The sequence below is a fragment of the Terrapene carolina genome, unplaced genomic scaffold, assembly GCF_002925995.2.
Source record: "Terrapene carolina triunguis isolate 2854851 unplaced genomic scaffold, T_m_triunguis-2.0 Scaffold68, whole genome shotgun sequence".
Lineage (NCBI taxonomy): Eukaryota > Metazoa > Chordata > Testudines > Emydidae > Terrapene > Terrapene triunguis.
This window is the reverse complement of record NW_020664419.1, coordinates 78,636,174-78,662,930: the sequence shown is the minus strand read 5'-3', so window position 1 is coordinate 78,662,930 and position 26,757 is coordinate 78,636,174. Positions and strand designations below refer to the sequence as shown.

The following is a 26,757-nucleotide window of genomic DNA, read 5'->3' as shown; positions in this document are numbered from 1 at the left end:
GTATGTTTATGAGGACGACCTGTTTCCTCTTGCTGTGGTAAGCGAAAGTGCTGCAATATAGCAAAACACTGACTGCAAAGGCTTATTGGGTTTGAGACAGTAAAGCACTTGTTTTTAATAAATTTAATGGGTATCAGCTCAGTGCTCAGTTACCAACATAACGTCAGATCATCTCTGTAAGCAAATGAGGTAGCCCATTTCACATACTACATGAAGACATGGACACACATCTGAAAGCAGAGCCACTAGTTTTTAATTAAAGATTTCTTATCTATTTTTAAGAATGAGTTGTACTCAAAATGAGCAATGCAAAAGTGATAAACCCTATTGATTTCTATTAGGAAAATAGTAATGCTGCAGAATAGCACACAATATCACGTCTAAAATTTTTAGCATAAAAAAAAGGGTTTCCAGAGATAATATAGTCAAACACTCTAGAAGCAGGGGCATTTTAGCTATTAAAAGAAGAGGCAGATCTACTCCAGTAATGTTACTGGAGTAGGCTTTTGGTTTAAAATAATCCTGCTATTTGATGCTCTAAATTAAGCCACAGAGGTGATCAATTTTTCAAAATTCAAGAGCCATGTACTCTCTATTCAACTAACTTGACAAGGAATTGTACAAAAAACCAACATGCTACATTGATGACAGAAGCAGCACAAAAACTGCAAACATGACCCCAGAAATGCAGAATGGCTCAAAACTAAGCAGGTATTTTATTGGCCAAACTTTTAAACCTTACATTCATCAGTCAAGCCATGATATAATGCTAGTTTGATCTGAATATCCTCATGCCACCTGTTAGAGAACTACACCCTCATTCCCACTTCTGCAGGAATGAATAAATAAAATACAAGAACTCTGTCCAGAAATAATGATAATCTAAATTTTAATTCATTTACTTCAGCTGTCATCAATGGTTTCTTTGGTGTTCTTCTGGGCAAGTCTGAGAATTCACTGATTGACAGTGTAGGAGCTGCATGCTTGAAATTTCCAGGCACCCTATTGACAACCTGCTGAGATTCAAATTGTTCAGACTCAATTAACCAAAATACAAAGGAAAAACAAAAATAAGACAAAATCTTTGTTAAACATTTGGATACTAAAAGTTACCACTCGGGGGAAAAAAAAAAAATAGATGATTTAAGAGAAGCTACGTTGGAAAAACATTCTAAATACATTAGCGACATAGTTTCAGTATTTTTTTCTTAAAGCTGTTTAGTGACAGAAGCTCACAAACCCTCAAGGCAGGTTTGTTGCACATATTAAATAAAATGGATCCTCCATGAAGGCTGTGGTACTGAAGTTCCCCAATCTTCCACTTTTAAGAAGAGAGGAACTATCATACTGGCTCAGACCAGGCAAGCAGCAGGAGGCTTCAGGGTTTGGTGCAAGAACATATGCTCATATAAGACTGATAAAATGGAGAGGGAAGCATATCTGACAGAAAGTAAAAATACATTAAGTATTGGGGGCTATCAAGTGGAGTTAGATTTGTTTAAAGTAAAAACACTTTCTAGTGTAAGTTAAAAGGTACATTACAGAAGGATACCACTTGTATAATTTATTAGATATATTTACTAGGGTCTCGTTGCTTGAAGCCACTATAGTTTCAGCTATGGGAGTACCCTCTGACATTACTGCATCATCTACAGGCAACTGTGCTGTAGTTTCCACCTGTTTGTTTAAAAAACAAAACAAAAACAGTGAGTGTAAAAAATAGTCTCTAGGGCCCTGACAATCTCAGGAAAAAGTAAAACGAGTCTAGATTGCAATAAGCCTCTCATCACCCTTTTCCTTGGTGTTCTTCTTGATACTCTTGTAGACTCCCTAGAAACTGCCTGAAGAGGTCCACTTTTTGACGATCCACTTGTCCAGATAGCCTCAGTAACTCCATCTTGAGAATAGTTCTATTCAAGCATCAAATACATTAGCAAGCATATAAAAGCCATGTCCCAACACTGAAGTGTCCATAACTAAAAGCCATAGAAGCATGCATATTCCAGATGTAGGTGGTGTAGCACACTTGCTTTCCAAATATCTTGCCTTCTAGAATACCTGCATTAATATTGGATATCAAGTGATTATACGCAACACTATCCTTAAGAGGATTCCTATTTATATGGAGTTGAACAGACAATGTATTATTATTATCAGAACAAAGTGACAGCTACCATCTCCAGTAAGTGTAGAGTATAAATGGTTTACATCATCACTGGCTAAAACCTCATCTCTGGCTTGAACCTGGATAACCACTGATGAGCCGATATGCCATTTTACATTTAACCCAGATATCTCGTCTGCATAAATAAAAAACAAACCTCTTGTGCGTGTGTGGAAACAGGTGTTACCAAAACCCTTTACTCAGATGCAGTTTTATCTCCTCTGAACACAAGTTAGGGAGGTTTCCAAAGATACATACAGCAGTTTGAAATTCATCAGATATTGTTTGCCTAAATACCATTTGTGCCTTTGAAAGTGTCCCCCATAATTGTAACAAGTTTTATATCCATAAATTAAGCTTTGCCCATTCCTTATGGCCAAGACTTGAGACATAATTAGTCAAACCTAAACCAGTCCATTAGATACTAAAAGCAAGTGTCATACTAGTATTAGAATAAGATTTAACTTAGGAGTTTTCCAATGGCTTTATATCCATTGGAGGAATGAGGTCATTCACCACAATAATAATAGTATTGTGGGTTTAAGTAAGTGGGACCATCCTTTTCAGGTTAAGTCTCAAAGAGTGAGAAAAGACCCCAAATCTACAGAAGCAGCATAAAAGGCTGCAGTTTTACACTAGCAACTTGAAACACAATTAAAAATCCCAAATCCATAAAATAGCCAATATTAAACAGTTAAAAACTAGAGAGTTACCACTGTATTTAAAAAAAAAAAAACTATTTTTGAGGAAAAGAAGTTTACACTAGTAAAAAAAAAGTGAGCAATAATCTGAAGCGAGTAGCAAAACAAATGTAATGTGTATGTTTTCCTTTTAATAAATTCAGGAAGTTTGGTAGTTTGTTGTTATCATTTATAAGATAGCTCTTCCTAACACATCAGAGAGAGAGAGAGAGAGAGAGAGAGAGAGAGAGAGGGGAAAAAAAAAAAAAAAGATTGCTTGTTTATTGTTGCTACAAATCCAGTAGAAGGAGTACAAGTTTTTATGTAGGTAAGACAAGTTATAGTCTCCTAAACTTTTCAATTACTAAGTGGTGAACTTTTAAATTGGATTTTGAGAAAAACATCACTTCCCACTAGATCCTAAATTTCATGGAGTAGGCTAAATCTGAGCCTAAACTGTTGGCAATATTTCTTTAAATTGTAAGAAAACTCTTCTCAAATTAAACAATTCTTTCCTTCCAAATCTAACCCCATCTCCTCTCCCCCCACAAATTTTGGATTATTTCCTTTCCTAAAAAGCAAGGATAATTTTGGAAGTTTACTGTACTTTACTGAAGTTCATTCATAAATCTTTGCCTGTTACAGATTTTAGATTATATTGTTTGCAGCTTTAACCACTCAAAGTATTTTCAGCTTCTATTGTAGGCATTTAGCATTTCCATTTACTAGATTTTAAAGAATATTAATGGGTCCAGGTCAGCCTAGCTAAAGAGCGGGTTATTATGGTTTAAACCAGTAAATATTCATCATTTTGAAAGATTTGTATGAAGAGTTTTACTATTCTCTTTGAGTCAACCCGATGAATTGGATAAGATACCAGCTGAATTAGCACTGAGTCATATAGGTGCAGATTTCAGACTCCGTGGAGTACTATTTTGGCAGACCATATACATTTGAAATACTTAGTTTGAGGTCCTAGATACCTCAAGAGATCAGGCGAGAAAGTCAAATTAACGTCTATTTGTTTAATCTAGGAGGCTGTGAAAGCAGGTTGTTTTCTGAGGGTGTTCTTTCACATATATTTCTCCTGTTGGTTTGACAAACTGCTAAGATAAAAGACTTCAGGTGACACTGCAAGGTCTATTTGATCTCTTGGGGTCCTGGGAGAGAAGGGGTTTGTTCAGAGTACAGGTATGTTTATTTTGCCAAGTGGGTCCATTCAAGGGGCACATTTTAATAAAATGGACATTAAAGCAATGACTTCACAACACTCTGTCTTAACTTTGTTTCCCATTATGGTTCTAAGACAGGATGCTACTGATTTCAACAAGACAGATGTTGGTGTGCTTTCTCTCGAAAAATATATGCACACTCCAAGATAGAGGCCTGATTTTTCAAGAGATTTGGACACGCCAACATCTCTGTCACATTGAAATCAGTGGGAGCTGCTGGAAGAGCATCAATATTGGGGGGGGGGGGGGAAAATCAGGCAACTTGTTTAGGAATCTAACTTGAAGAATTCATTTAAAAAGGATTCTTGGCTGATTAAGTGTTTAAATATCCTTTAAAATAATATTGTGCTGTCAACAATTTTGAATTTTTGCTTCAACTGGAAAGAAGTGTTTCAGTATGACTCCTTGATTTTGATTCCCATCAAAGTGAACTGGAACAGTTGTGACAATAAGTTACATTAGCATATGTCTATATATGCCCCAGCCCAGACAAAATTAAGTGGTACTTGGATGTCTGTTTCAAAACAGACAAAATTAGTAAGAGTTCACCATTTCTGAAACAGCCATTGGTGACAAATTCCACAGAAAGGAAAGATTCAGAGCAGCATGCACTAGTATCAGTGGCTGAAACACCATTTTAAAAGAAATTTTTCTATTCTGTCCCCTCATACTGGCAGCCCACCCTCATCAACATAGCACAGATCATTGCAAAGTTCTGCAAAAGCCAGTTACTCAAATAGTTGCTCCACAAGGATTCCACTACCTTTCTTCAGCAAAAAGAAATGTTAGTCAGGGCACTACACTACTACCAGCCAAAACTGGATCATCTGATGAAATACACTAATCTGGACAAAAGGATATTCACATTGATATGCTAACTTCACAAGGGTTGATTAGCTACAGGTATTTGATAAATCAAACTCCTGAAGTCCACATGATCAACTCATTTTTTAAGGAATGAATCTACACACCCTAAAACCCAAACACAAAAAGCCTTCATTAAGCAAGCTAGAGTGTATTAGCATTTCAAAGTGAGGCACTCAAAAGTTAATAAGTGCCCATATGTGTATGCATTAATAGTATTTGACCCTACAACTGAAGACTGTTTTTCCCCACATTATATGTTCTTCTCTTAGGATAAAATTGGTGGGGAGGTTAAGTCCTCACTCTAAAGCACAGAGGCACTAAAGCCTCTCAAACAGATACCAGGATATTTTAATTAAGCAAACAATTATTTTCCCTAACTTTGTTCTGAGAGAACTTTACAGAGCTGGTTTTGCTGAAGGTTCCAAAAATGTTTCTTGGAGATATTCAACAAGGAAATTTCAATAATTTGGCAAATTTATAAGTCACTGAAAATGGTTTTATAATGGAAAGTGTTATGCAACCTTAACTACAGCAGTGCTGCCTACAATATCATAGAAAAAAGCAAAAGCTAAGATTAGCAGCTATATTCTGCTAAAGTTAAGTGTTACTGAGTAGGCAAAATATTAAAAAATAGCTCCAGGATTAGCTAAGACTTGGGTTGTGTTTAATTTCTGCATGATTCCTGGAAAACTTGTGATAAACAGTTTAGCCCACTTAAAATATTAGCCATATGTGAATATTAGTCAAGTGCAATATGAAAAATTCAGCTACTGCAAGTATACTCACAATTACAAGTTGGTAAGAAAATGCCATTAAAATAACAATACCTGATTATGTTCAACAACTCTTCTTTGTTTGAGTGTTACTGGAGTCTTTGTCTTGGCTTTCAGTGGTTCTCTCTTCTCAAGTCTGAACTCTACCTTGGGATCTGAGAATAAAATCAGTCACCATTACTCTTTGGCAACTGAAAGAGCCAAAAATCAAACATTCTACCTAGAATATTAAAAAAAAAAAAGTGGTCATCTTAAGTAACTGTCAAGACCATAACAACCCAATAAAGACTATAACAATATATTTTAATTGTATTGCTAACACTCCTTTGTTTCATGTGATATACTCGTTTGAAAAGTGACAGTGAAAAAGAACTGCTCCCTGATCGGATTCAAGTTTCACTTATGTCAGTTTTACCCTGAATCTACAGAAAGTCCATAGCTGCTCATTTTAGTGTGAACAAAAAGTTTCTATTTCGTCAGTATTCTGAAAGATAATGGAGCAAATAAATAAGCAATCAATTTGCAACCGCCTAGAAGATAATAAGGTGATAAGTAACAGTCAGCATGGCTTTGTCAAGAACAAAATTTTGTCAAACCAACCTAATAGCTTTGACAGGGTAATGAGCCTTGTGGATTGGGAGGAGGGGGGAGTGGTAGATGTGGTATATCTTGACTTTAGTAAGGCTTTTGATACCATCTCGCATGACTTTCTTACCTCCGGGTCCGGCGGTAAGCAATTGATCTTCTGGGATCGATTTATCACGTCTTGTCTAGACACAATAAATCAATCCCGGAAGTGCTCACCGTCGACGCCGGTACTCCTGCTCTGCGAGAGGAGTACGCGGAGTCGACGGGGGAGCCTGCCTGCCGTGTGTGGACCTGCGGTAAGTTTGAACTAAGATAGTTCGACTTCAGCTACGTGAATAACGTAGCTGAAGTTGCTTATCTTAGTTCGAAGTGGGGGGTTAGTGTGGACCAGCCCTACGGTGGGTGCACAACTGGTTGGAAAATCGTTCCGAGAGTAGTTATCAATGGTTCACAGTCAAGCTGGAAGGGCATATCAAGTGGGGTACCGCAGGGAATATCTTCATCAATGATTTAGATAATGGCACCGAGTACACTCAAAAAGTTTGTGGATGATACCAAGCAGGGAGGGCTTGCAAGTGCTTCAGAGGATAGGATTAAAATTCAAAATGATCTGGATAAACTGGAGAAATGGTCTGAAGTAAACAGGATGAAATTCAATAAGGACAAATGCACAGTACTTCACTTAGGAAAGAACAATCAGCGGCACACACATAAAATGGGAAATGACTACCTAGGAAGGAGTATTGCGGAAAGGGATTGGAGGATCATAGTGAATCACAAGCTAAATAAGAGTCAACAGTGTAACAGTTACACACACAAAACCACACAAGCAAACATCATTCTGAGATGTATTAGCAGAAGTGTTGCAAGCAAGACACGAGAAGTAATTCTTCTGCTCTACTCCACACTGATTAGGCCTCAACTGGAGTAGCGTGTCCAGTTCCGGAGAGCATATTTCTCCACATCTTTCCTGAAAGTCCAGAGAAGAGTAACAAAAATGATAAAAGGTCTAGAAGACATGACCTATGAGGGAAGATTGAAAAAACAACAGCACACAACCTGGGTTGGTTTAGTCTGGAGAAAAGACTGAGGGGGTGGAGTTCAGGGGACAACATGATAACAGTTTTCAAGTACATTAAAGGTTGTCACAAGGAGGATGGAGAAAAATTGTTCTCCTTAACCTCTGAGGATAGTACAAGCAATGGGCTTAAATTGCAGCAGGGTGGTTTAGGTTGGACATTAGGAAAAACTTCTTAACTCTCAGGGTACTTAAACACGGAAATAAATTGCCTAGAGAGGTTGTGTGATCTCCTTCGTCTAACCTGCTCTTAATCTCCAAACACCTGACAGGGATGGTCTACAGTAACTCCTTGCTTAACATTGTAGTTATGTTCCTGAAAAATGCTACTTTAAGTGAAACGATGTTAAGTGAATCCAATTTCCCCATAAGAATTAATGTAAATGTGGAGGGAGAAAAAAAATTTTTATTTTTATTTATATATATATATATATATACACACACACACACACACACACACACACACACACACATACATACACACACCCCCCCACCCACCACAAGTTTTAAACAAAATTTAATACTGTACACAGCAATGATTGTGAATCTTGGTTGAAGTGATGGAGTCAGATGGTGGAAAAGAGTGGGATATTTCCCAGGGAATGCCTTACTGCTAAATGATGAACTAGCACTCGGCTGAGCCCTCAAGGCTTAACACATTGTTGTTAATGTAGCCTCACACTCTGCAAGGCAGCAAAAACGGAGGGAGGAGACAGACACATGGCAGTGGCTGCAAACATTCCCTGTGGAAACTGAACGTGATGATGAACCCACACTATCCCACTCGGGTGCACCACTCTCTCCACTTTCCAAAGTGCCGGGGGGGGGGGGGGGGAGAAGGAGGAATGCATGCGTGTGTGAGAGACACAGATGGACAGACACACATCATGTATGTGTGTGTCGCATTGCCCCTTTAAGTACACTGCCTTTTTAAGTAGATCAGCAAGTTGAGACAGCAGCTGCTGCCAGCAAGCTCCCTCTGTCCTGAGCGCTGTCATGCCACCACCCCACCCTGTGGAGATGGGATACAGGAGCAGGGGGAGGGGGACACCCTGACATCAGCACCCCTCTCCTCTCTTCCCCCTCACCCCTCCGGACAGCAAGCAGGAGGCTCCCAGGAGCAGGTCCAAGGCAGAGGGCAGGAGCAGCACACGGCAGTGCGGGGAGGGACACCTGAACTGCCCGGCCATTGATATCCCGCTGGATGGCAGCCGCACAGGGAACTTAGGGGAGCGGATAGGGGGCTGCTGGCCCACCCTGGTTCCAAGCCCCCACCAGCTAGCTCCAACAGGCTGCTCTTCCTACAAGCAGTGGACAAAGCAGGCGGTTGCCAAACGACATAAGGGAGCATTGTGCAACTTTAAATGAGAATGTTCTCTAATTGATCAGCGACCTAACAATGAAACAACGTTAACCGGGACGACGTTAAGTGAGGAATCACTGTACTTAGTCCTGCCTTGAGTGCAGGGGATTGGATGGCCTCTCAAGGTCCCTTCCAGTCTTACAATTCTATGATTCTAGATCTCTTTACAACAATCTGTAGCCCACTAGCCTGCTTTAAGTACAGTGGTGTTAATGGACACTTCATTTTGCAACATGTTAAATCCTACACTTAACCAGTCCCACCTTGTGTTTAGCTGTGACTGATTACCTCTCCCAAACCTGAAGAGGAGCACAGTGGAGCTTGAAAGCTTGTCTGTCTCTTTCCCCAACGTAACTTGGTCCAATAGAAGATATTCTCACCCACCTAGTCTCTCAAACAACTTAGGCTACATCTACACTACGCAGCTTTTAGTGACACGGTTGCGCTGCTACAGCTGTGCTGCTAAAAGGCGCGCAGTTCGGCAGGAGAGGGTTCTCCTGCTGACAAAAAACTTTCACCCCCAATGAGCAGCATTAGTGTTGTCGGTAGGACAGTGCTCCTGCTGACAAAGCTCTGTTCGCACCAGCGCCTGTCATCGACAAAACTTCGGTCTTTCGGGGGGGAGGGGCAGGAAGAGGGTGGTTTTAACACCTCTGAATGACAAAATTGTGTCTTTCACTTGCCAGTGTAGACAAAGCCTTAGTAATTTTTATCATATGTTGCCTTCTTACTCCAGCTCCCATACAGTTAGTCATTACTTTGGTTAGACCAGTAAAAGTGTACACACATGAAGTTATTAAGGAAAAGCACTATAAACGTACACCCTACCCTAATCCACGTTAGTTTTCAAGTGTGGACAAGCCCTAACACCTATTGCAGTGAACAGGAGAGGGTTTTTCCACACTGAATGAAAAAATAACTAACTTTTTTATTTTTATTTAATAGCTATCCATCCACAGAGAGGTACTCTGCTTACAAACTGCAGGAAAAGTTCTCTGTTGTAAACGCATCCTTCCACTTGAGAAGTCAGTTTTAGTTGTATAAAGGGAACTGGTCTCTAATACAGGAGTTATGGGCAGAAAAGCTTCCATACAGGATTGTTGCTCCACTAACTGACTGGAGGGAGTGTCACTTGTCTTGAAATTAAGCAGCACTACAATAGGAAGATTTCACTGTGTCTGACTTTGAGAAGTGACTGAGCAGAGAACGAAAGGAAGGAAAGCATACCTTAAAGCAGTGTTTCTCAAATGCAGCCACCAAGGTCTTTTCTTGTGACCACAGCCTCCTGGGCTATGATTAGGGGGAGGGGGAAGCAGGCAAAATAGCAGCCCCTCCCTGTTGGTCCTGGATGCACCACCTTGGTTGCTGGGGCTGCCAGCACGGGGTGGGCCCTGCCCTCCTCAGGAGACACCTGGGACACAATGCTGGAGGAGATGGCAGCCAGTGAGTTCCCCACCTTCCCAGGGGCGGTGGGGCTCAGGCTTTGGGCTTCAGCCCTGGGGTGACAGGCTCTGGCTTCCTGCTGCCTTCCCTTGCCCCACATCCAGGGCTTCCTCAGTCCTGCCATGCCTGGGGACAAGTTAAATCTGCTGTGAAATGTAATACTTGTATGTTTGTTAATATCATATTTCACAACAGACTTACTAGCTAGCAATACATAAATTACAATGATTTGGACATGTACATGTGCATATTTATTTGTTTTTCCTAAAGCTAATTAAGTATTTTAGGAAAAAGTGCGAGAGTGGCCACCAAAAACTTTGTCCTCAGAACCCCTACCTTAGAAGTCACAATCCTGAAGAAAAGCATTGTTAGTCAAACACAAATCAGTCTAGGCCAGCCTGCAGGCTGCTTGCCCAGTCATTGAAAATCCATTGGAAGATTATGGTTTAGAGAGTTTAGGCTCCAAACCCCCACAACTGCAACCCAGAAAATACACCAGTTTGCTTATGTGTTGAAGCTTTTGTAGTTAATGCTGCCCTCAACGACATGAATCATGAAATGGTTCAGGACAAAGTCCAATGACCTCCATAAACACTTGGGACTTTGGATGCCCCCTTATTGATAAACTGTGCACAACTGTACAAGATGATAGAATGATTAGTGAAGAGGTGTGCCTATTTCTACAGTTACCAGGCCAAATTACTGAAATGTATGCTAACTAACAATGCAGGTGGATGGTCATTAGTAAAGCAAGGAGTCCATCTTCCTGCGCTGACGTAGGTGTTTAGCAGAGGTAGGGAGTGGGCAAGACTGAAGGCATATGTTAATATTGCTGATAAACACATATGAGCTAAGCAGTATCTATGCTTTTTTTTTTTTTTTTTTTTTTTTTTAATTAAAGCAGCTTGAAGCTTTATATTTTCCTAGAAAAAAAGTGAGTTTATATGAATGTTAGAATAAGAAACCACCACCCAGTGAAGTCAACAGTGAAGACAGAAAGAAATACTATGAGGTAGCAAGCTTTCTGTAGAAAGATTTTATTACAGGCAAGATTCTAGCAAAGTAAGTTTCCCCTTACCCATCCTAGAGCCCACAAGACTCCATTCTAATTGTACCCAGGTTAGTAGTGATTCCAAAACAGTGCATAAATTACTGACTCAAAAAAACCTTAAGTTGAGGTGGTAGAAAACTATTCAACTAAATGAAGCGGTTAGAACTAAATTCTTCTGAAATGTAAATATTGTCAAGGGTTAAGCAGCAAACTAAAGAGATCTATGCACATCCCAAGAATACAAGAACTTCATAAATTCTTTCACAGCCCTCAGCAACTTCAGGTTTGTTTGACTGAGAAGGGAGGATGGATGCCATAGCTTCCTAGTGACAATTTTTCTGGGAGTTTCAGATGTAATCACTACATCTGTATCCAGTTGATGTAAGCAAACTGAAGTTTGCACTGAGCTTGAGGACTGTGATCAAAAACATAACATACACTTTACAACAGGATTCTACCAGAGGTCCTGAATTTATATAAACAACTGAAGGTAATGTTGGAGAAGTGACAGTGACACTACGACTGAGATGCTGACAGAAGTTTAGCTTGATAGCTGATTACAAATATAAAAGGTCATAAGCTGAGCCCAGAAAGGGAAGAATTCACAGAAAGAAAAGAAAGGAACAGCTCTGATTTAAGACTATAAAATCAAAAATCTGAATTTTCTATCCCTAACCTATGCTTGTAAAATCATGACAATTCATTGGATCAAAGTGATAGAAAAACTGTGGGAGAGCCACAGAAGATAGTTCAATTTAAATGGATAGAATTCTGAATTAAAGAGACACCCTGCTTCCCGTCCAACAACGTCAGTATAAATATTTTTAGCAGGTCTGGACTGTTCTGGCAAGACTTTAATGGGTTAGGTGCTTTAAATAAAAACGAGTAAGTCTATCAGTGTGTATCTATCCAAGGCTAGATACAAAAGTGGGCGTGGCAATACTGTTCAGGAGTTCAGAGATGGGCATTCTATTCCTGACTTTGCAGCTGACTGGTAATGTGACCTGTTTCCCCAAGTCTAAGATGGGTATATTTCAACTTCCCTTTCTTTGTAAAATGCTTTGAGAGCTAGAACTGAAAAGCAATAAGTATTAACTACTTAATAGACTGGAAGCTTTTATTGTGTTCTACTTACAGAACTGCAATCCCTTCATTCTGGACAATGTGTGTCTTTATGTCTAAGGAATAAATATACTTGGCAAATAACATAACTGCTATTCGTCTTTAACCTTTGTGGAGTTTTTCCACCAATCAACTCCAAGAGAAAGCATGTTTTTACCAGGCTTAAGAGGGGGCGGGGGGGAAGACTCTCTACATTGCATTTCTCCTAACATCTCACTTATCTTTTCCAGCTCTCCTTTTCCCACAGATTTCAAGACTGGATGAGACCATTCAGATCAAGTTTAACCTCCTGCATTTCAGTAATTCCAGCAATGAGCCTAATAACTTGTGGTTGAACCAGATCATCTTTTAAAAAAAATCAGTATCTCAGTGATGAAAAATTTACCATCTTGCTTGGTAATTTATTCCAGTGGTTAGTTCTCCACAGTTAGAGGTTTGCACACTTTCCTCTGACAAATCTCTCTTTTCCTCCTCCTCCACCCATCAACACACAGGCTCACTCCTGTTGTCCCCCCTTACTCCTGCAGGGAAGCAGACATGGTATCTGGCTTGCTTAGATTCCTAGCTCACCTTATCCAGGGAAAGTAACAGTGACAGCTGTTCTATTTTCTGGCTCTCCTCCTTCCTCATTAAGAAGTGGTAGTGTCTGAGATACTGTGTTCACAGCTGGTACTCAAAGGAGCAGTTCCTGGGCTACTCTGTTGCCTGGCTTGATAACTTCCCGAAGAGGAAAGAGCCAGCAACTCTGCTCCCTAGCTTTAGTCAGCCCACTCGCATGTCCAAACTCAGACTTGCTCCATACACCAAGTTTTTTCTAAACCCTGATACAGTGGTCAATATTGGTGAGCTCAAGTTCAGAGCCCATCCCAATTGTGAGAAATGTTAATTCTGTCTCCAACACATCATTAGTGTAAAAGAATGCTATGTTTTGTTCTTGCTCATAAGGATATATAGGGTTACCATATTTCAGCAAGCAAAAAAGAGGACGGGAGGAGCCCCGCCCCCTCCCTCCCACTTCCTGCCCCCCTCAGAACCCCCAACCCTCCCCCCGCTCCTTGTCCCCTGACTACCCCTCCTGGGACCCCTGCTCTTAACTGCCCTCCAGAACCCCACCCCCACCTAAGCCTCCCTGCTCTTTGTCCCCTCCTGAGACCCTACCCTCTACCCTGACTGCCCAAAACCTTATCCACCCCCCACACCCTCAGAAAGCCCCCCCTCGAACTCCCGACCCCCCACCGCTCCCTGTCTCGACTGCCCCCTCCAGAACCTCCCTGCCCCTTCTCCGACCCCCTGGCCCCCCTACCCTGCCGCTCAGACCAGCGTGCCGGGGAGGAGGAGCAGGGGGTGGAGCTCCAGACTGCCGGTGCGAACGGCCGGCTGGTGATCTGGGAGGGAGGGAGTGCTCTCAGCTGCAGGGGAGAGGAGGGGGAAGCGAAGGAGGGGCTCTCTCTGGCTGTCAGAGCCCCATGTAAGTGGCACCATCCGGCCGGCTGCCGTCAGCCGCGCGCGCTATGCGTGTGTGTGTGTGTGTGTGTGTGTGTGTGCGTGCGCGTGCGTCCGGACATTTACAAATTCCCCCTGGATGCTATTTTTAACTCTAAAAGCCGGACATGTCCGGGGGAATCCGGATGAATGGTAACCTTAGGATATAGAGAGGGAGAGGTGGGACACAGCCCCTCCCCCCAGAGGGAGCAAGGAGAGGCGGCACAGCCAGAAGGGAAGAGGCGGAGCCAGAGTTTCTCCCCTTCTGGCCACACTGCTCTCCCCCCAGCCTCCGAAGCAGCTGCAGCTCTGGGGCTGGCAGGCTGCAGCTGTGGCGCTCGGCCCCGCCCCCCAGAGCAGGCTGTGGCTGCGCCACCCGGCCTGACAGAGCACGCTGTGGCCGCACCACCCGGCCCAGCCCGCTGGAACATGCTGCGGCCGCACCACCCGGTCTGGCCCACCGGAGCAGGCTGCGGCTGCGCTGCCCAGCCTGCTGGAGCAGCTCCAGCCAGGTCAGAGACATCCTCCCCTAGCCCTCCACAGATAAGGTGGGAAGGGATGGGATGGGGAGAGTGTGGGGATCCCAAAGGGATGGGATGGGGAGAGTGAGGGAGTCCCGGGCTAGGGGTGGGGTCAGGTGGAGGGTGGTCACAGGGGTTACTCCCCTGATTTCCAGCTTCTCCCCCCTGTTCAGGGTAAGTAGCTGGTGCGCCGGGACACTTTGTTTACTTAGGTTTACCTCCATGCCTGCGGACGCTTGAGGTAAACAAACCATCTCAGCCCACCAGCGACTTATTCTGATGGCCCGGGAGCCAAAGTTTGCTGACCCCTGAATTATAGGGTCAGTTTATGAATGGGTTATAAACATTTTCCATTTTTACTTATCCATCTTTGGGGGGTGGTGGTAGTGGTGGGCTTATAAACGAACCGGCTTATGATCGAGTATATACGGTACTCATTCTTAACTTAACTCAAGCAATTTATATTTATTTTGAGTTTCCACTTTAGTTTTACCTTCTTCATTGTCACTGTACTGGTCAGAATCATTATTTCCATTCTGTTTGGTGTTCTCAGCTGATGAAGAAACTGTTGGTAGAGGTGTCGATGACCCCAACTCTGGGCCTTGTTCCTTCAGTTTCTGCAATTTCTTCTCATAGATCTTTCTTGTAGTAGCTGTAACAAGGCAGAAAATATATTCAAAGAATTAAGATAGATTGTGCACCTTTACTTGACTCCAATGTTGGACCTTCCTGGTTTACAGACCCTTAGCGGTCTTACTGGCTACTTCTCTTATGACTTGCCTCTGTCGGTTTGGCCAAACAGGTTTAGAAAGTAAAAAGCTACTCAACACAGGATGTGCCTGCTTAAAACAATTAATAATAATAATAATAATAATAAATAATAAAAATAAAAAAAAGTCAGAGCATTCTACTCACCTGTTTTATTCCTATAATATGAAGAGAGCATGCTGGATCTTTGCTTGAGCCATAAGTGTCCCTTCCCCAATCAATCATGCAAGTGACAAGTTAGTTTCATTGTTTAGTTGTTGGTGGGTTAAAAGGAAGATGTATTAATGCTGAGCTAAGAATATATTTTCTTCAACTAGTAAGGCACACAGATCTGCCTGTCAGTCTTCAGCTTGCTCACAGGTTTGGTTCTGCCCCCAGAATTAGTCACTGGAAGTAAAGAATGCCGCTTGGGCAAATGCCTGATATCCACGGCATAAGAGGAGAAAGTGTGGAAGTATCAAAAGGAATTTGGTCTACTGTTAGGTATCCATACACAAAATCAATCCCTAGAGGCACAATAATCAAAGGAACCATGGACCTCCTAAATAGGAGTTTTCAGCTTCTCCAGGATCTGGTCTGTACACAGTTGGCAGCTATTGGCTAGTTTCTGGAGGGGACCTTAACTAGACAACTTCATATAAGAGGGACAGACAAATCATTTCCTATCAGGTGCCACTATCAACAATATCAGTACTTTTATGAAAGTACTCAACAAGCTGTGGCTAGACAGACAAATGCTGTTTAATGAAGGAACCTCCTGCAAGCGGTACAGATAGGTATGTAAGACATATCTCCTTCAGGTCTATAGGTGAGAAAATCTCTGGGAGATGGCTACTAGGGTGTACATTAGTGTCTGCCTCTCAGAAGCTTGTTAAAAGTAATTCAGATAAATTATTTCTCTCTTCCCACACGATCAATTGTGAACCAAGATTAGCAAGCAAGAAAACAGTTTCTATTAGAGATATCTAAAAGTAGCATTACTTCCTTCCTACTCGCTTTCTTTTATGGGCTGTTTAAAGTTTAAATCTGCATCTGAGAGTTTTGATCAATTTTTCCTCATATTCCTTCTGGGCTATATCCAGAAGTCATTCATCTAATGTGGTAAGCATCCAGCTTTCTGCAAACAGAAGTATACTAGCAAATCATTCTGTCTGCTTCAAGGAATTTAGCAAGCATCTTATGAGTTTGCCCTGAATCTATTTACCCCGTTGCATTAGCTCTCTTGTATTTGTTTGCTAAGAAACTTTAGAACTATTGGATTTATAGGATTTTGAGTATGGCTTATATTCTTCTTGTATTGATTCAGACATTAGGACCTTCCTAACTTCTTGTCCAGAGAGCTTTCCCACATAATACTTAGTGGTGCCAACTGTTTGGCCTGGATGCCCACTTCCTCTAGGTATAGTATAAATACAAGACAACACTGTAGTCTATTATTCCAGCTATGAAACACAGGATATCTAAAGAGGCAGCTGATGTTATTGTAGCTACAGAGATCTTTCAAAGTGGAGTTTCTACTCACAAAAATTTTATAGCCTGAAGATGTATGAGGTCAAGTGTATCTCTTCCATATCAGAGCTACTCATGCAAACCCCATGGAGGCTGTCAATGCCCTGAAAGTAGCTGATGTTGCTTTGTTTCTACTCAAGCATGAGCCTACCAAGTTTTCCTTCGGAGGGAGTGGCAGTGTCTTTCTCAAGACCATGTGATCCATTTTTGGTAGGTCACCATGTCTGTTCCGATTCAAATTAAGGAATCTTCCCAATTATAGGTTAAGCATTTGGATTTTGTAGGTGGCTCTTCCTCCAGTGTTACTTTAAGGGTTTTGTGTACGTTTCTGCACTGGCTGTTTATGCATACTTTGGGGCAGAAAGTCAGCACAGAAAAATCTGAGACAGGCAGCGTGGACTAATATCTCTGTAGCTAACAGTTCCATTAGAGCTCTGCTGCAGAGGATACGAAACAGGCTAAGTATATACCTACACCAGCAATTTAGATGTTTGAACCTATTTCAACTGGGGAAGGAGTCGTCCAATAGCAAACAGTTTAGAGTAGGAAAGTTCAATCTTTGGTGTTTTAAAGAGACTACTGGCACCATCTCACTGCAGTCACATTCTGCGATTACTAGTCTTGGGAATGCATACTAAAAAGTGATTTTTCAGGGAGAGGGAAGAAAAACAAACAAACAAACAAACTTATAACAGGGAACTGCAGTGTGAAAGCATTTATATTTGTGTTTCCACCTCTGCTTTCCCAACAGCTCCCTAACATTACTTTGCATCATGTTTCTTCAAGTCAGCTTACTGAGTAATGCAAATTCTCTCCTGACTGGTCAGTCTGCTGTGCAGGTGACCTATGAAAGTCATGAGCCACAGAAAGGTATATAAATTATTGGCTATATGGAGGTCTAATGCCCAGTTTCTCAAACCTACTCCATGAATTGTATTTGTTCAGACTATAGAAAAAAGTGTTCTGAACAAGGTAGATGAAAGTAATTTTTAAAAATCAGATGATTTAAATATTTTTATAAAAATAAGCCTATTTAAAATTAAATTTGAAGGTATGACAACCTATGTTTAGGCCTAAAACTTACTATAATTAACTTAATTTACATTAGATAAATTATCATCTAAGTTTTAATATTATTTAAGTTTGTAGATGATACTAAACTGCTCAAGATAGTCTGCTTTGGTCTTAACTGTGAAGAACTTCAAAAAGATCTCACAAAATTAAGTGATTGGGCAACAAAATGACAAATGAAATTTAATGTGGATAAATGTACAGTAATGCACATTGGAAAAAATAACCCCAACTATACATACAATATAATTTAGCTACAACGAGTCGGGAAAAGATTTTGGAGTCATCGTGGATAGTTCTCTGAAGATGTCCATGCAGTGTGCAGAGGTGGTCAAAAAAGCAAACAGGATGTTAGGAATCATTAAAAAGGGGATAGAGAATAAGACTGAGAATATATTATTGCCCTTATATAAATCAATGGTATGCCCACATCTCGAATACTGCATACAGATGTGGTCTCCTCATCTCAAAAAGGATATACTGGCACTAGAAAAGGTTCAGAAAAGGGCAACTAAAATGATTAGGGGTTTGGAACGGGTCCCATATGAGGAGAGATTAAACAGGATAGGACTCTTCAGCTTGGAAAAAAGGGAGACTAAGGGGTGATATGATAGAGGTATATAAAATCATGAGTGATAAAATCATGACTGATGTGGAGAAAGTGGATAAGGAAAAGTTATTTACTTATTCCCATAATATAAGAACTAGGGGGTCACCAAATGAAATTAATAGGCAGCAGGTTTAAAACAAATACAAGGAAGTTCTTCTTCACGCAGCGCACAGTCAACTTGTGGAACTCTTTACCTGAGGAGGTTGTGAAGGCTAGGACTATAACAGTGTTTAAAAGAGAACTGGATAAATTCATGGTGGTTAAGTCCATTAATGGCCATTAGCCAGGATGGGTAAGGAATGGTGTCCCTAGCCTCTGTTTGTCAGAGGATGGAGATGGATGGCAGGAGAGAGAGATCACTTGATCATTGCCTGTTAGGTTCACGCCCTCTGGGGCACCTGGCATTGGCCACCGTCGGTAGACAGGATACTGGGCTAGATGGACCTTTGGTCTGACCCGGTACGGCTGTTCTTATGTTTATGTTGTTCTTATTATGCAATATATGTTTGAAGCTGAAGTTTTCAAGGTAGTCAGACGACTGACCTGGTGGAAGTCACTGGCTAAGCACTTGGAACCAGGGTTTGTTGAAGTACTGAACTATCTTTTGACAGCAACAGCCTCTTCTGCACATGCTCTCTTCATGAATGTGTCAGCTCTGAAGTAGTAATTGAACTGAATAAACTGAAATGGAGTTGAAACAGCAGGAAAGTTTATCTTCCTCTTCCAAACTAAAAACATGAACTAGGTGGGAAAGGATGAGAGCTACAGTTCTAAAAATCTTGGAAGGATGTGATGACCAGAAACAAATCAATTCACGTAACTACAGTCAGTTAGTTTTAAATGTAAGACACGTTTTGATAAACTTGTTTTACCTTGTGTATCCAGCACATTTAAAGTAGCTTTATTTTTAACAAAAAAAGTAAATACTGTGGTTTTGTGCATTTTTAATTGCATTCCAGTTTTCATCCAAACAGAGCTTGACACAAATCACAAGTAAAAAATTAATCTAGTAAATAACGCATCAGTCACCAAAAGATGGATAGAGTCTGACTGGGAAATGAAAGGAAATGAAACAATATCGGTCAGCATGAGAGGCAGCACACCAGGAGCCTAACCATTGTCAATTTTTTTGACTAGGCCTCTTGGCAATGTAGATCATGTTTTAATGATTACAACCAATTAGCCTCTTTTTAGGGAAGTAACTAAAGTACAAAAGCAAAACAAGATTAAAATAGATTTAAATCAAGGTATGCTAATTGTTGATTTAATATCAATCCACTAATTCTAAGGTTGTACAATTAGTCTTCTCATTAATGTAAATTGTTTAATTTCACATGTATGGATATTTGTAAGTTAAATTACCTGTTTGGAGTACAAACTCTGTTTAGCAATGGTTGTTGCAATTACCTTCTGTTAAAGAACCAGAAGTGTATTTTATTTTACTTAAATCATATTTCTCACAGAAAATTTAGACTACCGTATTAGCTATTTACACTGTAAGCTCTGCAGCACAGACCATATATTACTTATGTGATGCAAAAGTTGTACGCAATTATACATAGTGAATCAGTAGTATTTGATATATTTTACCTACCTAAAATTGGACCAGGGGTCACTCCATATTTTACAAGTTGCTCTTGAAGGTCTTCATTACTGAGCTCTGTTACATCTAGGTCATCTTTCTCCTCCAGCCTGGGCTTGTCTGTTTTCTTTGTGGCTTTCTGTAAAGGGAAAAGAAAGAAAGAAAAAAAATTACACCATTTCTCCACGCATTACAAAACCAAAGTCTTTGTCCCTATTGAAGGAGTAGAGAGAATGCATGTGAGCTGTACTGAAGCAATAGAGGACAGCACTTTTGATATTCACTCATTTTTGTTTAGTAGTGTTACCTTTATCAATACCAGATAAAAATACTTCACCCAGCATGGAAGTCTTAACTGAACATAGGCCAGTTGTCGTGAAAGAACAATGTGTTTTAAGAGCCTCGGAGGTCAGATCCTACACATTTTTCTTATCTTCTATGCTGATTGAGACTAGCACAGGCCATCACAAGTCTTATCTTTCCTACAATGGATAGATCAGGTTTGAAAACTTCCCCAACACCTATTTGCCTGAAGACTACACCTACTAGCCCACCAAGCTGAAAAATACCTTTGCCATCACACCCCACAAGCTGTGTGTGTATTTAGTTACCAGTGGCAGATCTCCACTACCCTTGTGGACACACAGGAAGTCTTGGGCCTTCGAGCACCTCTTTCCTCTTAAGGTAGTAATGGGCTCATGCTCCTGCCGCTCCTCACCATTCTCTGGAGAGTTGCATACATTTTAGTAAAATCTACATTATTGCTGCCACTATTGCTACCACTGGTGAAATTCTAAGTTGGTCATTGCAGACAAAGCCAGGCGCAATCAGCAAACAAACAGTCACGGTCTACAACTTCTATAACTCTCTGCCAAGCTGCACTATTCCTCAATAGGAAACGTATTCATGTCTCACCTGAAAATTTCCTTTCTTGGAGTAATGAAGCCTGCAGATCCATAACACTGGGTACTCTGCTCTCTGCAGCCTTGGAGACCGACCAAACCTGTCAGAGGCAGGAGAGGTGTGGCTTCACCTCTGAGAAACTGCCAGTTGTTACACTTCCATAGCCTAGGAAAAGCTAATTTTCCTCTATATCTGAGAGGAAAATTAAGTATTAAGACTAAACAGAAAAAGCCTCCTGCAAAGCAAGGATTTCAGTGAATAACTAACTGAATGCCAATTAATAATTCACTATCCTTTTCCAATGAATAGCCCATTCAGGGTGGGTGGGATGTGCGGACCTCTTTACTCCAAGAAAGAAAGTTTTCAAGTAAGATACAGATAAATTTTCCTATTCTTGCTTGAATGAATATAATGCAATGAAGTACATGGCAGATCAGTGAAACAAGGATTTTATAGTGGTGTCCACTCAGATGGGGGGGGAAAGAGGACCATATACTGTTATGTACAGATGTTAGAGGGGATAACCCTTTCCTGATAGTTTTTGTGACATTACAGTGAGGAGCACCTATCTACCAAACCAGCATCCAATGACTGGATGTCCAGCTTGTAGAATTCAAAGGTGATATGAACAAGATGACCAGATAGCAGTTTTACAGATTTTCTTGTATGAGGCAAATGATATTTCTGCCCATGAAGGTGCCACAGCTCTGGTGGAGTGAGCTCTGATATTGGAAAATAGAATTAGGCTTTTTGACTTTTATGGTATGCGTCTGAGATGCAGCATCTCAGCCACCGGGGGGACCCCAAAAAAAACAAAAAACCCCAAAAAACCTCTTTCCCTTTGACACTGGATAATAAAGTACAAGAGCATTTGTCTTTCTGACCTGACCTGTGTGATGAATATGCACTTGAGAGGTCTGGAGACATCCAAATACCAAAATTTGTCTTTGGAGTACAACGGAGTTCCTAAGTCAGCTATCCTGTGCTCAGACAAGACTATCAAAAAGTGCTAAAATGCTGGACATCTGGGGAAGATGAAATTCACTACTTATCTACTACACTAAGGATTCTAGACAAAGCAGCAACCTGACCTCTGAGAGCCTGAAGTGCCAGGCCTAATCCAAGTACATTTTGAAGAAATCTGAGAAAATGTGGCATTGGTGCAGATATGGGGGACAACGCTGTTGTCCTAGCATCAGTGGTTTAAACCTCAAATGGGTCCATAAATATGCTGAATTAGTATATTTCTTTCTGGAAGCTAAAGTTGTGGATATTGGCACACTAAATAAATAATCTCTTTGGCCTCAGAGGCTCTGTTCAAGAACCAGGTAGCTAGGCTAGAACTGTCTGGATTCTGATCCAGACCTCTCAAAGTGCATATTCACCACACAGGTCAGGTTAGAAAGACAAATGCTCTTGTACTTTATTATCCAGTAGCCCTTGTAAGATCATCTCTCTTCTGAATGGAAAGCACATGGGAGGTATTTATACCTTGTCAAGGAGATCAGAGAACCAGCCCTCCATGGCCAGACTGGGGATACCAGAATTACCAGTGCTACTTTCTCTCCTTAAGCATTCTGGTGAGGAGAAGAAGTGGGGTAAAGGCATAAAAAGGAACTTTTTGATCATCTTTGCAACAAGGTATCTGTTGCCTTGGTTGTGAACCAACCAGAAAGAGAACAATACTAAAACTTTGTGATTCCAGTCAGACAAATAGAGCTACTGCTGAGAGACAATTTCTTTACCAGGAGAGTGCAATAATTCCCATTCTCAATTATCTAATTTTGCCTTCGGAGCAGTCAGCCGCAACATTCCATTTGACTTTGATGTTTAGGGAGCAAATGGGCAAAAGGAATGCACAGTCAAAGCATCAGGTAGTGAGCTTCTCTCTGGAGGACTGTATCTGCCATTATACTCCGTGGACGTGAGCAGGGGAACCAGGTGCTGAGTATTATTTGCCCTGCTATGCTCTGCAGAATTATGCAGCTTGAGGGAAACTGATTTCACTGTGTGCCAACTAGAGGAATCCCATGAATCAGACTCTTCAGAAGATGGGATAAGAGAACATTTTCTTTTTTTGGAATGTTTTATGTTGGGGCAACTAGGGGGGTCTGAACATCTGAGAGACCACTTTCTTATGCCTCCCCTTGATCCTCCTCCTCCTCAGGAGAGAGAAACTTCAGACTGCTGGTTCCTGGGGGTTGGGGAGGGGAGCGGGTGGTCCTTGTGGTTACTCTTTTGCACAGCTGTCTTTTCCTGAAAAAGAGGAGGTTTGTGCTGGACTGGGTCAGAAAGGGGGCTTCCCAGGGTCTCATGCTTTGTTCAAGTCAGATTCCTGCATGTGGCCTGGAGATGTGATGGGTACCAGGCTCCGACCATGGACGTTCAAAGGGAGTCCTTGGTCCATTTGCTGCAATGGACTTACACTGCTGGTAGGAATGGAGGAAGGGGTTGGGCTCAGGGGCCCCATATGAGGCTCACCTTGTCCTTGGATCCTTGTCAGTAGCTCTCTGCCACTGCAGCAGCAGTGCGCAGCTGCTCCGCAGCCAGACAATGTGTCTGAGAATGTGGACTTTGGTGACTGGGTGGGAAGCTTTGCTGACTCTTTGATACCATGCTTCAGCCTACCGTGGGGGAGAGGAGAGGAGAAAGGGAGCCACTGCTTGCTGATCCCAGGCTGATGTGGTCATCTGTGTCAGGCCTCTGGGATTTTGCTACTGAGATACTGCCACTGCTTTCTGGGAGCTGCCCCACTCAGGGAGAAAGGCTGCAGAAACCCTGCCCCTGCCTTAGCACTTCAGAGGCCTGGGTCTCCACAGAACAGGCACAGATTCCATGTAAGCACTTAATCAGCAGAGGAGATGCAGGAGACAATATCTAGTTTTCCCACTTAGCCTTCTCTGCCAGGCTGCCCTCTGCCAGAGTCCCAGCAACTGTCTAGCTGTCCATTCAGAGCAGCTTTGTATAAATTTTAGGGATCACACTACTTTAAATAAAATTAAAGGGGGCATTAGTGCCAGGGTTTGATAGTGCCAGCATCCCAACTGAAACTGGCTGGTTATCAGTTGCTCTGGATTTTCCACAAAGTAATATGTATCTTCTTGGGCTCTGGAGCGGAGACTTGGATTCTTTTAGCCCATAAATTCCCATGGCATGTTGCTCTCTCTACTCATGCAAAAATGGAAGCTTCTCAATGTCTAGTTTGAGCCTGATCAAGCCCACAGCAAGAATGGTAAGGTATCTTCAGTAAAAACTATCACAACTCTTTACACTTTCAGAAATTAAGGGATTCCAAGCAATCTCAAGGAGACTAGATTAGTGTGCAAATGTAATCCAATTAGGGGATTAGTCCTATCCCTAAACCACGTGTACCCCATTTTGGTTTTCCCATATAAACATTTTAATTGCCTCAATAACTAGTTCCAAAACAGTTGAAAACTATCAAACCTACAACATAATAGAAGAACTCAATTTATAAGAGAGGCCTTTTTAAAGTTTACTTATTGGTCTGTCAGCCACACTTAGTTTGTAACATTAAACATGGCATTTATCTTAACCAGTTTCACATTGGCTCAATTTTTCTTACTTATCCTTAGTGGTCAAAGCAATGAAATAATTAAAGACTCAAACTCTAGTCAGCATGTTAAAACTCATGCTGGATGCTCTAGTAAGCATCTGTTTAGGCTAGTACTGTATTGTAGTGGTGTTAAGGCACTGGCCACATCACTGACCAGACTGACATTACAAAACCAAATACCTCAGCATGCCAGAGGAGAAACAATTACAGACATTTAATATTCAAAGAAAATTTTAGAATGTTACCAGCAACAAAACATGATTTACCGTTTTTCTGGACAGATATCAATTCATCTAGGGCAAGTAGGAAACTTCCACAAGCAACTGCTATTAGTTTTTCCAAATTCAGAGCTTTCATTTTGAAAAAAAAAAAAAAAAAAAAAAAAAAAGTTTAAGATGTTAAGGATGCAAGGAAAACCTTCCAGCCACAGAGGTTAATCTCGTGCACAAATGTCCTAACTGTGCAGCCAGTTCTAGCGTCTCCGCAGCTATCCTGGAGATTCTACAAGCTGCAGCAGAGTGAAAACTGGCTACTCTTGCTAGTTTTCATTGCTGTTTATTCAGATCTCTGTGGGCAGCACTGAAATTGATAAGAATCAATTCAATTTCATCCTGCAGAAGCTTGGGAAGCTTCTGAGCAACAGCAATTCCATGGGAAGGGGCACTCAAATGAAGGTGTGGACAGGAAGACGGAGTTAAATAGTGGAAACAATACCACCCTTTGACAAGCCGGAAGCTTTAGGGAGGAGTAATGTGAGAACTCTCTACCTACTTTCATGGCAACCAGAAGGCTCTGGGATAAGAGAACATTTTCTTCCTTCTCCCCCACTTCCAGCAACATGAGTGGGGAGTGGAAAGACTTCAAATTTATCAGATAACCAGAAGCAGAAGTTAAGCCCCCCCCCCCCACTCTTCCTAAGCAAGGCTCAAAGGACAGCATCCCTGTAGGAAATCTCAGTCTTCTCCCAACAGCTAAAGGGTACAAGGATTGATTTCTCACATAAACTGTGCACCTGAACAGTCATCCTTCCCTATCTTTCATGTCCTCCATAGCACAATGCAAACATCCCTAAATTCTGAAGAGTTCATTTGCTCTATCATCCCCCTGCCTTTACAAAAACAAAACTATGGCTTATTGACCAAAAATAAATCAGTAGTTGTTATAAAACTAGTCCAACAACCATCATTTTTTCCCTGTGTTCTCAGTTGAACCATCTCCATAGGCATCATTAGCTTCTGTGATCCAAGAAAGGAGGGGGGTGGTCAGGCAGATGAGACACTGGAAATCTGACTCTTCAAGCCTTGGCTACTGACCTCTTGTATATGCAATCCAGCTGCATTTCTGGTTCTTTCCCTTAACTGCAAACTGGATACCATCTTTCGCTCCCTAAGCCCCTGCTACCCTCCTCCACAGAACAGTGTAGACAGCATGCACTATAATCCAGTTAACTCCCCTCATGGAGAAAGCTGGAGAGCAAGAGGCAGCTGCAGGTAGATCAAAATAGTTGGGTGCCTGGTTGCAGCAAAATAGCAAATTCCACATGGACAGCAGAATTCTGTATTCTGTGGCATCTTGGAAACATACCAAATTCAATGGCTGTAGTCAAGACACCATTGGCCTCTCACCCAGATGAGAAGAGCATATCATAGGGCTGTTTAATGCTCTCTGCAGACCTCTTTCCATAATTTTGCACTTGGTTCACATTTTTCAGAGTTATCTTTGAAATAGGGCTGTCAAGCAATTAAAAAAAAAAAAATAATTGCACTGTTAAACAATAGAATACCAATTGAAATTTATTAAATATTTTGGATGTTCTTCTACATTTTCAAATATATTGATTTCAGTTACAACACAGAATACAAAGTGTACAGTGCTCACCTTGTTATTTTGAATTACATACATAGTATTTTTTAATTCACCTCATACAAGTACTGTAGTGCAATCTCTATCATGAAAACGCAACTTACAAATCAAGGTGGTTTTTGTTTGTTACATAACTGTACTCAAAAAACCAATGTAAAACTTTAAAGCCTACAAGTCCACTCAGTCCTACTTCTTGTTCAGCCAATAGCTCTTGTTTACATTTGCAGAAGATAATGTTGCCCACTTCTTGTTTACAACGTCACCTGAAAGTGAGAACAGGCATTCACATGGCACTGTTGTAGCTGGTGTCACAAGATATTTATGTGCCAGATGTGCTAAAGATTCATATGTCCCTTCATGCTTCAACCACCATTCCAGAGGACGTGTCCATGCTGATTAATAAATTTCAGTTGGTATTCTATTTTTTTAACAGTGCAATTAAAACTGTGATTAATCAGGATTAGGTGTTTCTTTTTTTTTTTTTTTTTTTTTTTTTTTTTTTTTTTTTTT

The 26,757-nt window shown here is 41.2% G+C and overlaps 1 protein-coding gene across 6 annotated transcripts in view; it reads right to left on the bottom strand.

Moving 5' to 3' along the window:
• TMPO (thymopoietin) overlaps positions 1 to 26,757 on the bottom strand; it is a 45,274-nt gene that overhangs the window by 4,803 nt on the left and 13,714 nt on the right. The window contains exons 2-7 of one of the 6 annotated variants that reach the window (XM_024199849.3): positions 19,917 to 20,043; positions 14,858 to 15,016; positions 5,771 to 5,871; positions 1,791 to 1,910; positions 1,582 to 1,677; positions 903 to 1,013 (exon numbers count right to left, since the gene is read on the bottom strand). In XM_024199849.3, the coding sequence (XP_024055617.1) occupies positions 903 to 1,013; positions 1,582 to 1,677; positions 1,791 to 1,910; positions 5,771 to 5,871; positions 14,858 to 15,016; positions 19,917 to 20,043 (714 nt within the window). Of the gene's footprint in view, positions 1 to 902; positions 1,017 to 1,581; positions 1,678 to 1,790; positions 1,911 to 5,770; positions 5,872 to 14,857; positions 15,017 to 19,916; positions 20,044 to 26,757 lie in introns of all 6 variants that reach the window. The other 5 variants (XM_024199848.3, XM_024199850.3, XM_024199851.3 and 2 more) reach the window with 5 other exon arrangements.